The 13,062-nt window shown below is 41.1% G+C and overlaps 1 protein-coding gene across 2 annotated transcripts in view; it reads right to left on the reverse strand.

The window, feature by feature from the left end:
• LOC124154645 overlaps positions 1 to 13,062 on the reverse strand; it is a 299,325-nt gene that overhangs the window by 23,217 nt on the left and 263,046 nt on the right. For both annotated transcript variants that reach the window (XM_046528509.1, XM_046528500.1), the window contains 2 exons: positions 5,803 to 6,274; positions 1,845 to 2,135 (listed from right to left, as the gene is read on the reverse strand). In XM_046528509.1, coding sequence (XP_046384465.1) covers positions 1,845 to 2,135; positions 5,803 to 6,274 — 763 coding nt within the window. The remainder of the gene's footprint in view (positions 1 to 1,844; positions 2,136 to 5,802; positions 6,275 to 13,062) is intronic.

Below are 13,062 nucleotides of genomic sequence, written 5' to 3' on the forward strand. Positions count from 1 at the left end.
CAGACTCCAGTTTGTATCCCTTATCCCATGGAAAAATGTATAGTTTTAAGTTCGGGCACATACAAGACATTTTCAAGGATTGTTTCCATCCATTCTTCACCGTTGTTCGCCAGAAGTTTTACCGTCCCGCAACCAACCGCATTCAGCGTTGTTCCGTCTCCAATTTTTATTTTCTTGGGTTCGCTAATATCTTGGTATTCCTCCAATATTCCAATTTCATTGCACATATGTTCGCTGGCTCCGCTGTCTAAGTACCAAATTTCTTCATTTACTCGTTCATTGAAAAATGCATTAGAACTGATAAATGCATTTTTGCTTGTTTTATCTTTACTTTCTTCATCCTTCAGCAAACGGCATTGCTTAGTAAAATATCCCGGTCTTTTACAGTGATGACACACTTTTTGATATTTTCATCTTTCTCGTAAATAACAATTCTTTTCTTCGTGATTGTTTTTCTTACATATACTGCAAAACAATGGTTTGCTATTACATTTATTTTGGTTTCTCGAGTATTTCGTTTCCGCTCTTAATTCTGAGTTCTGTATGACTTCATCGTTAGAGCTTTCAAATTTTTGTTCCTCTGCCGCCAATCTCGCTATGAAGTTTTCAATTGTTCTTTCGTCTTTCGCGGTAGACTCCCACGCGGTGCTGACGTTTTGATAATCAGCTGGCAGCACACTATGTATCTTTGTTATTAACATGGTTTCATCAATATTTTGCTGTAGCATTTTAAGTTTGTGAACTATTGATTGGATGTTGGAAATATTCGTCATTATGTCGGTACTCTTCTCGAAACGGAAATTGTAGAACTGTTGTAGTAAATTACACTTCTGTTGCTCTGTATCACGTTCGTATATATTCGTCAGGGTTTTAAACATATCATGGGCAGTAACACAAGACATAATATACACCATTATCTTTTTATCAATAGTCGTTATTATATACTTCTGTGACTTGGCGTCCAACATCTTCCAGTGACGTATGCCTTTTTCATCTTTCACATCAGCCAGACGTTGAATTCCGTCGACCACGTCCAGGCACTTTTAGCATAGTAAGTACCTAGAGAATCGGTTGGCAATCAAAGAGTTCAATATTATGATGGCCCATTTTTACAAATGCCGCATTGCATGAATTTCCGAGGGAGGGCCCCCGAATCCACCTATCATGAGTCCAGCCAAAGGGCCCCCACCACACACCGCCCCTGATGGCACGAATGGAGAAGGAAATTTATGGAGCAAGTAAAGAAGCATGTGAAAGAGAATGCTGGCATGTGTGAGAAGGCTAGCTAGCAGAAGAATTGAACGGAGGGCTGCGTTAAGCCAATCTCAGGATTAGTGGCGGATCCAGTATAGGGGGTAACCTCCCAGCCAGCAGTAGTGGGGGTCCGGAAAAAATTACCATTCTATCTAGTGTAGATTGGAAAACCGAGGGGAGGAATATAGCCCCCCTGTGTATCCACCATTAGGTTGTAACAAACCAAAAGCGTTTAAAATAGGCCCTAAGTTTAGAGCTAACTTGTATTTAACTTCGTTGAAGTAGGTGAATGTATCCGAAAATATAACTATGTACTTTTATATCCATGGTAAAAAGAAATTTCAATATTGAAGAAGAATAAAAAGAAATAAGAAGCGGAAATTTCGATTTTATCCAGTGCGTGTTTCGAGCCACATGTCTCTCCCCCCCCTCCACCACTGCTAAGGTGGGCGCTATTGGTGATCGCACAATCAAAACCACTGAAGAGGATTATGGGATATGCACGCACCGGCATCTGGACCATTAGCCAGTACACATTGGGGTCATATTTGTGGGCGAACGGACGCAAGCGCCATTGGCGATGTACTCACGGCTGCGATGGCTCGCGGGCAGAATCCGGCGTGCTGCAGCTCGGCCTGCGCGAACACGCGCTCCTGAGGCCCCGGGCACGCCTCGAGGAAGGCGTTGAGGAAGCGCAGCGCTGCGGGCGTGAGGTCGGGCGCCCCGCTCCGCGAAGACATCATGCTCACGAGGAAATGGAAGCGCGCCGGCTCGCCCAAGGAGAGGCGCGTGGAGGAGAGGGCCTCGGAGACGGCGGAGTGGGCGCCCGGCGAAGACGAGCGACGACGCCGAGAGCCGTGCTCACACACCTGCGTCAACACCTACAAGGGGAAAAGCAGCAATCGAATGTTTGAATCAAGGGAGGTGGGGGCATTATTAAGAGCATAGGGGGTTGACCCGCCCCCGCCCCCCTCCGACGAGTAACTTTTGATCAATAATTCACTTTCATACCGCAAGATGGTAAAAACTGTATGCAGGACATTGGGCTTTATCATCAGAAGTACAATTGGTTCTCAGAATAGTAAAACAATGTTTGTATTATCTATATAATACTCTAATAAGATCGCAAATTAAATGTGGGGCTATAGTGTGGGCATCGTTTGTAAAGAAATACACGGACTTGATGGAACGGATACAAAAGAGATTTCTTAGAGTTATTTTCTATGGGGAGTATAAAGTATACCCTACATACAAAAATCACATATCATATAAAAATTTGCTAAATTCTTATGGAATTATGTCAATTAATGCAAGGAGGAAAAGTATAGGACTTATATTTTTATATGAAATAGTAAAATATGGAAAATACGGAGCTATTCTCCAGAAATTAAAATTTTATGTTCCGCAATATAACCAAAGACACCTTTCTCATTCCGTTTACGAAATCAAAATATTGTTGCAACTCTCCCCTAATAAGAATGTGTAGGGATTACAAAACTATATGTTAACAGTTAGATTTATCATAGGATAAAAATGTATTACATCTCAGACAAACATCAGAATTAAGAATAATATGTCTTTGTAACCTGCAAAGTATGCATTGTTGAATTTTATTTAATATTTTCTTTGAAGATCATTGTAATAGTTCAATGTAACAGTGTGCTTATAACTTATTTACATTTTTTTGGTATATCTTTAGTAAAGTGTTTTGTAATAGGTTTTTTGAAATGTTTTCCCTTGTGTTATAGGGAAAACGTAAAATAAAATTAATAAATGAATAAAATAAAAAAAGAGTTCTGCGAAAATTCGACAGAGAAAAAAATCATTCGCCGCTATCGGGATTCGATCCTTGGGCATTCGGTCGAGTGCTTTAGCCAACCGAGACGTTAGATAACCGAGACAATAAATACTAACTCTTTCAAAGAAATTTGTGGAGCATAACGGACTAGTCGGTCTGGAATGGAATTTTCGCACTGGACTGCAATTTGAGACTCCGTATAGTTATCACAGTCCCTCTATACTTATACATATTAAAAAGAGAGTTGTTTCAGGCTTAAAGTTAAAGTTAGAATATAAAAAGTCACCGACAATTGTCCACAAATACTTAAAATTGAACTTTTGCAGCATCTTCTTGGCTTGAATTAAGTATTCGTGGAAAATCGGAAGTAATTTTTAATGTAATGATACAGAAATGAAGAACAAAGAAGTAATGCAGTGTCAACTGGGTACCTGAGGGATAGGCTAAGGCATACAACAATAATAAAAAATTATACTAAGAAATATATCTATATTATTATTATTATATTTTTCCTTAAAATGTCTTCAGTTTTCACTCTTATTTTTTCTTGTCAATCAACATTATGTCTGGCCTATTATTGGCTATAGTTTTATCTTTTTGGATCGGCAAATCGTAGTAAAGTTTAAATGAACTGTTTTCAAGCACAGTTTCGGGGTGGTATTCATAGTGTGGGTCTTGGTATCTATTAACTTATTTTCGTAGGCCAGTTTTTGGTGGATAATTTTTTCAACTTTATTATATCCATTTAAATATTCTGCATTAGGTAACATCTTACAACCAGACATAATGGGTTGAACTGTTACTGGAACTTGAAAACATCTTCTACATTTGTCATCTGTTATGCTTTTATCACCCTGGATGTACTTTGCATGATTCTTTGGGCGGACATCTTGCAATGCAATCTTGATCCCATCGGTATCTCCATTAAGTTATTATTATAATTATCATCATTCGTACACAAATAGTAATAATTTATTATAGTATTTAGATATGAAGTATCAAGGAGTTTCTTTGAATGCAATGCCCTACCCCTTCACTGTCGGGATCCTTTCGCTTCCATCCATCCATTTTCCCTTCACCCTCCCACACCCCTCCGAAGGAGCGCGGCCGTGAAAAAGTCCCCCACTTGGTTCCCCACGAGACCGCGCCGTGTACTCGTTTCCTAAGGTACACACAAACACACACAGATTAGATCTTTTCAATACTTTCCTGTACTTATCTCAAATATAAGAATAGGGTGGTTTCTTTCATCAAAGGAAACGAAAGGCATTGATTGCAATTCGTTACCCACCATTAGTGTATTCATAATACACAAATTATTTCGTATTTGAAATACCGGTTTAGACGAATGGCAAGGGTCAATTTTATCCTCATTTGAAAAAGGCCAGATTGGCGCCCATGCGATTCCACTCCACGTGACGTCACAGGGGCCTAGTTTCTACACGAGAGGATAGGAGTTATACATCGTCTGAGGTTACCAATGCATGCATGAGGCACAGAGCTCAGGGAAACATGTCTTAATAATCACCTATTAAAACTGGCTAAGGTCGGAAAGTTTTCTTCGTTTGATAAGGTATTAATAAACCTTTTTAAAGCCAAGCGCTACCAGCCAGCAAGGTACTCAGCTACCCGCTAGCATCCTGCGTCCTATCAGCGCTCAGAGCCTCGATCAAGGTCACCTCACAAGGCGGGAGGGGGAACCAGAAATGCGTCGCACGGACTTTTTCCCATCATTCCTACTTACGCGTCACGTTTTCGCGCGCTTGAAATATTTCACTTTTCATTTAATCGCGAAAAATAGATATCGTCATTTAAAAATCTAAAAGCGAGAAATACATACTCCAGGAGTAATAATCTTTCGATTTAGGCAATAAAAAAATAATAGGAAACCACCGTATTATGTGCCTGAGAAAACATCGGAAATGTTCAATTCTGATATGCAGGCAAATGTTGATCAGGGTCTACTGTACAAATCCAGGAACTTTCAAGTCGATTGCCGAAGTTTAAAGCGAGCATGTGTGACGGAGCGTGGTAGCATGCGTCCAATTGGGTAGTTTCTCTCTCTCCATAGAAAACGAAAGGCATTGATGGCGATTTGTTACCCACCATTAGTGCATTCATAATATACAAATTATTTGGTTTTAAACATCCCAGTTTAGATGAATGGCAATGGTCAATTTTAACCGCATTTGAAAAAGATTTGGAAAACCGAATTGGCGCCCATGCGATGCCACTCCAAGTGACGTGACAAGGACCTAGTTTCTACATATACGAGTAGATAGGATATTTATATCGTCTGAGATTACCAATGCATGCATGAGGCACAGGGCTCAGGGAAACATCTCTTAATAATCATCTATTACAACTGACTATGGTCGGAAAGTTTTCTTCGTTTTATAGGGTAATAATAATCCTTATGTAAGCCAAGCGCTACCTGTTAGCAGGGTATTCTGCTACCTGCTAGCAGCCTGCATCGTGGCGGTGCTCATAGCCTCACACCAAGGTGGCCTCACACGGCGGTAGCCGGAATCAGAAAGACGTCACACGCGCTTTTCCCAGCATTCATACTTAGCTGTTACGTTTTCGCGCGCTTGAAAATTTTAACTTTTTATTTAAGCGCGAAAAATAGAAATCGTCATTTAAAAATCTAAAAGCGTGAAATGCGTACTCCAGGAGTAATAATCTTTCGTTTTAGGCAGTAAAAAATGAAAGGAAACCACCCTATTTTCAAAATCAGCCCTGCACCTCACCTCGAGGGCTGCCACCCTGGTTTGCGTGGCGGGTGACATGATGGCCGCAGCGACGCCATGGAGACCTGCGCGTGACTCCGCCATTCGCCACGGGGCGTCGGGGGCGCGGCGCACGCAGCTGCGCAGGCACTCGATGCACGCGCGCTCGTCCTGCGCCGCACCCGCCGCACCGCCCTGCCCCGCTGCCGCACCAACCACCGTGGTGGACGAAGCGCAGGAAGCGCCTGATGCGGAGGAGGAGGCGGAGCGGCGCCGTGCGTAGCGCGGGGGGAGTGCGGAGGCGGCGGAGGTCAGAGAGGAGGCCGTCGAAGAGGCCGTTGAGGCGCGGGCCGATGCCGCAGGGCGCGATAGGTGCGGCTGCGGTGGAGCAGCGGGCTGAGGGGCGCGGCGGCGAGCCTGCTGCACCACGCGCAGCAGCTCCAGCAGAAGGGTGGCGCCGTCCAGCGGGTCGCCGACGAACTCCTGCACGAAACTGCAAAGGAAAGATGAAAAGGCTAATTAGCAGTCACGGCACCATCATCATAATACCTCAATAGGGTAATATACTTCATCAAAGAAAACGAGAGGCATTGATGGGGATTCGTTAGCCACCATTAGTGTATTAATAACATAAAAGTTATTTGGTTTTAGAAATCCCAGTTTAGACGAATGGCAATTGTCAATTTTAAACGCATTTAAAAAAGGCCGAATTGGCGCCCATGCAATGCTACTCCACGTGACGTCACAGGGACCTAGATTCTATACGAGTGGATAGAAATTTACATCGTCTGAGATTACCAATGGATGCATGAGGCACAGAGCTCAGGGAAACATCTCTTAATAATCACCATTAAAATTGGCTTAGGTCGGAAAGTTTCCTTCTTATGATAAGTCATTAATATTAGTTATTTAAGCCAAGCGCTACCTGCTAGCACGGTACTCTGCTACTTGCTAGCAACCTGCATCGCAGCGGTGCACACATCCTCGCCCCAAGGTCACCTCACACGGCGATAGCGGGAACCAGAATGACGTCACACGGGCTTTTCCCAGCATTCTTACTTAGCCGTCGCGTTTTCGCGCGCTTGAAATTTTTCACTTTTGATTTAATCGCGAAAAATAGATATCGTCATTAAAAAATATAAAAGCGTGAAATGCGTACTCTCGGAGTAATAATCTTTCGATTTAGGCAATAAAAAATAATAGGAAACTACCCTATTGAGGGGGTGAGAAGCCAGTGGATGAAATAGATCTTTTTTTCTGAACAGAGTTCGGTACAGAAAATGAATAAATATACAAAACCTTGGTGGCTAATTGGTACGAGTGAGTCCATTTTCTGTGCTGACATCGAGTGCACTACTAAATACTTACTTTGTTAGTTCATCTCGTCTGCTTTCTTTATCCAATTTCTGTTCCTAGTTCTGTTCAGAGCAAAATATCACTCTTTCCACCCGTTGGCTCCCCACCCTCTCTTTTAATATTTATAATCCATGCATGGATATCAATATAAATATTCAGCACGCAGTTGTAACATGCAAGCCGAATATAAAAGTGTATGGCAGGCAGTGTCAGGGGCGGATCCAGGATTTCTTTCTGGGGGGGCACAAGCAAGGCCGTATCCAGGATTTTGTTCCGGGGGTACAAGGATACCTTGTAATACAAAACGAACGCAATGATAATGGGACCGTATTAAAAATCTTGCATATTTTTAAGGGTGTGGGGTGCGGCAAGTGCCCCCGTGCCCCCTCCCCCTATACATCCGCCTATGGGTGGAGTTGGATACATTCCGTCCGTTTGCACTGAAAAATTAAGATGTTATAGTGCGTTCTATGATAATGAGGTGGTGATAGAAGTTTATAGTGAGTACTACACGTCATGCCAGAGAGGATAAATTCAAAGAGATATTTGCCGAAAGGACAGTGGCGGATACAGACGGGGGGCGCGCGCCCCCCCAATGCGGGGCCGCCTACTTTTTCGAAAATTGTAAAACTGCAATCGCAACTTTTTTATATCGTAATATATTGTCTTATATACGAGTATTATGAGTTTAAATAAATCGTTCTTCAACTTCGCAACGTAGCTTGATTAATTTCTTATTGGTATGAAAGTAAAGGTAGCTCAAGATATCCTTTGCGCTTCCCCCCCTCGAGTATTTACTGTATCCGCTACTGCGAAAGGATATGCATGGGAATTCCCCCGAAGAATAAACGACTTCAATAAATGCTACGCGGCACTTTGCTATAGCAGTTCCTATTTGTTTGTAAACACAACTATCGAGGCGGCTTGCAGGGTAGTACGAGGGTGGTTTGAAAAGTTCTTGGAATCACCACAATGTGTCAACGCTAGCGCAACGAGTTGTTTACGTGATATCCATTGCATTGTTGCCTGTAAACACATGAAACGTCAGTGCTAGTGGACGAGAGCTGCGGCGGTGACGTGGCTCTACATATTGTTGTTCACGCGTGGCGTTTTTTGAAGATGGAAAAAATCGAGATTCTAGCAGTGATTAAGTAGTTTGTAAAGAAATTTATGAAAGCAAAGGACATTCATGCCGATTTCCGTAATACACTGGGGGACTCTGCTCCTTCACATTCAACAGTTGCTAAATGGAAAAATGAATTTAAATTTTGCCAGGAGAGCTTAGACGACGATCCTCGCAGTGGCCGACCAAAACGTGTCATTACTCCAGTAATCATTGCGAAAGTGCACAAAGTGGTCAAGGAGGATCGTCGAATGAAAGAGCGTGAAATTGCTGAAAGGATGTGTCACATTTTAACTGAAGAATTAGAAATGAAAAAAGTATCTGCATGATGGGTGCCGCGACTCTTGACGGCAGATCAAAAACGTGTGAGAACGGAACAATCGGAACAATGTTTGGCCCGTTTTAGGAGAAGCGAACCAGATTTTTTGCGCCGATTTGTGACCGCAGATGAAAATTGGTTGCACTACTATACCCCAGAGACCAAACAACAGGCAAAGCAGTGGAAATATGCTGATTCTACGCCACCAAAGAAAGCAAAGACAATTGTTTCGGCTGGAAAAGTCATGGCATCAGTGTCCTGGGATGTGAAGGGGATTCTGCCGTTAGGTTATCTCCCCCTGGGCAAACAATTACTGGAGAATACTACACTAACCTTCTGGACAAATTGTAGCGAAAGATACGGGAAAAAAGACCAGGTTTAGCAAGGAAGAAAGTCATCTTCCATCAATACGCCGCCGTCGCCATTGCAAAATTACAGGAACTAAGGTACGAATAGTTGTCACACCCGCCTCATTCGCCTGATATGGCTCCGTCAGACTTTCGTCTAGGTATATCCAAAACTGAAAATTTTTCTTGGCGAACGAAGATTCACTTCCAACGAAGAACTGATAGCCGGAGTTGACAACTATTTTGCAGGCCTGGTGGAATCTCATTTTCAAGATGGGATCAAGGCATTGGAACGCCGTTGGGCAAAATGCATTAACGTATAAGGGAGCTATATTGAAAAAAAAAGTTTCAGTGATGTAAATACTTTTTTTATATTACATTCCGAGAACTTTTCAAACCACCCTAGTATGTATACGTAGATGTCACTAAAGTAGATGCTGAAGGGAAACGCCCTCTTTAAGGACCTTTGAGACTTAAAACTGAGTAAAAACTTATAGAATGCAATATGGTCATTTTGAAAGTATATCAAGCAATATGGACGGATAAATTTGATGCCACAAATATATTGTGAAACATAGGTCTACATTGTGACACATATTTAATCTTTTATCGGGGAGGCAATGGACGGAATGTTTAAGTCAACGTCACGAGAATTAAAATAAAATTAATTTTTGAGGGTCCATGGAACAATGGTGCCTAAACTTAAGTGCGAAATGATAAATGAGCTGCCAATGCCACGACGCGAAAGTCAACTTGAATGAAACAATTTTCGATAGTTTTCAGGGAGCATTTCCCCGAAGACTTTCCTTCCAAGCCTCACATCACGTTATTTTCGCGGGACAAATTTTGGCCCATTCTTTCCACTACTTCACCCATATTTCCAGCGTTTCCATCTCGCGGGCGTTTTGCAAGTGAACTGTAATGAAAACCGATGACGGAGATAGATTAAAGGTTAGTAAACATTAAATGTATTGGCGTACCCTGCGGGAGGCAGCAAGGGGACCCCTAGAAGCAAAAGCATTTTTAGTTCAAAACAACATTTTTTAACAAATTTATTTAAATCTAAATAAAAAGATATAACTATTAAACATATAGTTGAAATAAAAACATTTTTCTAGCAAATAATTTTCAAAACTAATAAAGCTCTATTATAATTTTACGGAAATTTTCGATTTCCTTAACCTTCTCTGTACAACTTGAAAGACCACGGCTTGCCCCATCTAGTTTTGATCCTAGGTTCGCCTTTGATTAAATTCTGAAGATAGTTAAAGACGGCGAGTCTGTAATGAGTGGAACTCATTTTCGTCGGGTTGTCCAAATTTAGATTTGATTTCAGAGCATGCACTGATAAGCAATAAGGACCGTCGTTCATTTACATCTATATAGCGTGGATTCGAAAATTTCATCGGAGATGAAAACAATAGTTTGCCAGATTAAGAATGAAATCAATATGAATTAGGTCAGAAGCAGTGAGGGATTGCAAGAAGGAACGGCAGTCATCAGAACAGAATCACTTTTCCTCATTAACGTTTCAATCTGAACAGCTTTCTTTTACAAAAAAACCTTCATGAATGAAGAAGTTAAGAAATTTCACCTCATTATCTTATCCATATCAGAATATCAATCGCGGGTACAAATGTTTACGGCATGAAATACAAATTTTTTTATGCAAACCTTGTTTCTCTTGAGTTCTAAATAGAGAGGAAAGAGATGCGTGGGCTGTTTAAGGGGGTCAGAGAACTTTGTGGAATATAATGAGGGGAGAATGGAATACCTTTCGGAAGAGAGGGGCGTTTTTACAGTAAGGAGAGCTACACTCTACGATAAATACCACTCAAACTTCTCTCATTTTTGGAATTTGTACACACACTCCCTCTACTGCTTTACAAGGATACAAATATTATTTAACTGATAACAATCAGAATATTTTGGCGAAATCTGGGGGGTTGATGACCCCTTAGACCCTTCCCTGAAATCCACCCCTGGGGTTTTGCACGTAATGGCAAGGGTGCTGCTGTTGATTTGATTCTCATCCATCTTCGATAAAGACAGCGCGCAATGGGCGGAAATCGAATAAAGCTTGACAAAACCCTAAATTTTCGCTATTTTTTTGGTAAGAAAAAATGGTACAGTCCGATAGAATAGTGTCCAAGAATCAATGAACTATGGCTATTTAAATATTTGGATCACCTATTAAATCATTAGAAGCCGTTAAAGACGAGAAAAAATTATCAAAAAATTCAAGCATGAATTTTTGCAAAAATCGAGTACATATTTACTTTCGCTCGTGAGCCGTTAATATGGTTTTCCATAAATTTCAAAGCATATTTTCTGGAAGAGTAAACCTTTCCTAAGAATTAAGCGGGATATTTTATTTATTTTTATCAATTTTTCATAAATTCAAAAGTGCATTGTTTTTGGACTATTTTTTATTTAAAGTGGGAAAAAACTTTATGAGGGCGACGAGACTTGATCGTAAAATTCATATGGAAAGAAAGACCTGAATCTTAACCCTGGAACCGTTCACCGGGGCACTCAGTGCCCCAGGAAATTTTAACTTTGTCGTAAGTTTTATTTGGCAACACTGGCTGCAGCCAGCCCCCGTGACTTTTACTTGACCTTTACGACCTGTCAGTTACTTTATTTCCGGTGACCGTGGCACATCGCATTCCTTTTCTGGAACGTTTTTGGGGCACTCAGTACCCCAGTGTACGGTTACAGTGAGTTTTTATTCAAGTGTGTATATTTCGTTTTCGTAGATTTTTTGGAACTTTACCGAAGTATTTTTACACTGTATTAGTCATGGATAGGCTACGCACTGCGGAGGACATTTTAAGTGAGTTAGCTCGTTCCTCTGATCCTGAGAATTTTGAAGATAAGTCAGAAAGTGAAAATGAAGAAGACATCTTGGAAAAAGATGATGTTATGTCAGACTTTTTTTCACCCGACGTATCTGAAGATGAATTTCTTCTTGGTGAAAGTGATTTTGAAGGGGAAGAAGGACAAACAACACATGCAAGAAAAAGACCTAGACGAAATGAAGACGCAAAAGACTTGCAAGTTGAACCAGAACACCTGGAAGATTAAGATGAAGAATCAGATGAAAATGCAGTTGAAAAAACGGTCCCCGAAAATGTTATTCAGTTAAAAAAAATGTCCTCAGGGGTAAAAATAAGTACCGTTGGGCAACAAAGCCTGCTGGAAGATTTGGTCGAACGCCTCGAAGAAACATAGTTTTCCTGAAGCCTTCACCCAAAGGAGCTGCAAAGGATGAAACAAATCCTGCGCAGGTGTTTTCCCTTTATTTAGATAAAAGCATGATAAACACAATAGTTAACTTTACGAATCAAGAAATTGCTGCGCAGAAGCTTCAGTACAACAACCAGAGTTGCTGTGGTGAAACATCTTTCAACGAAATCCGGGCTTTAATTGGACTTTTAATCTACTTTGGTGCCCAAAAGCAAAATCACACCAGATCTGAACTACTTTGGCATGAATCAAGAGGGTTGAGGATTACAAGATCGGTTATGCCCTCCGAAGATTTGAGTTCCTAATCAACTGCCTTAGGTAATGTGATTTATTTATTTTATTCAATATTATTTTCGTTCTTACTGAAATTTTCCCGAAAAATAAATATTTTTCTATCTATCTATCTAAGGTTTGACCAAAAAAATACTCGAGCTGCAAGGAAGGAGACGGACCCCTTTGCTGCCATTCGTGATATATGGGACCGTTTCAATCAAACCTGCCAGGAACTGTACACCCCACAAGCGTACTGCACAATAGATGAACAAATCTTAGGATTTAGGGGCAAATGCCCTTTTAGAATGTACATACGCAACAAACCAGCGAAGTATGGTATCAAGATTGTGATGATGTGTAGCTCAAACGGTTATCTGATGAATGCGATACCATACGTCGGGAAGAAGATGAACGCTGAAGGAAAACCTCAAGCTATGTTCTTTGTGGAGAAATTGTCTCAACCAATTCATGGCACTAACAGAAATATAACAGTTGATAACTGGTTTTCTTCGGTGCCACTATTTAATAACATGCTCGAAAACTAAAATCTCACAATGGTTGGGACAATTCGAAAAAATAAACGTGAGATTCCACCTGAACTTTTAAAAAATAGA

Source organism: Ischnura elegans, chromosome 1, assembly GCF_921293095.1.
Source record: "Ischnura elegans chromosome 1, ioIscEleg1.1, whole genome shotgun sequence".
Taxonomy (NCBI): domain Eukaryota; kingdom Metazoa; phylum Arthropoda; class Insecta; order Odonata; family Coenagrionidae; genus Ischnura; species Ischnura elegans.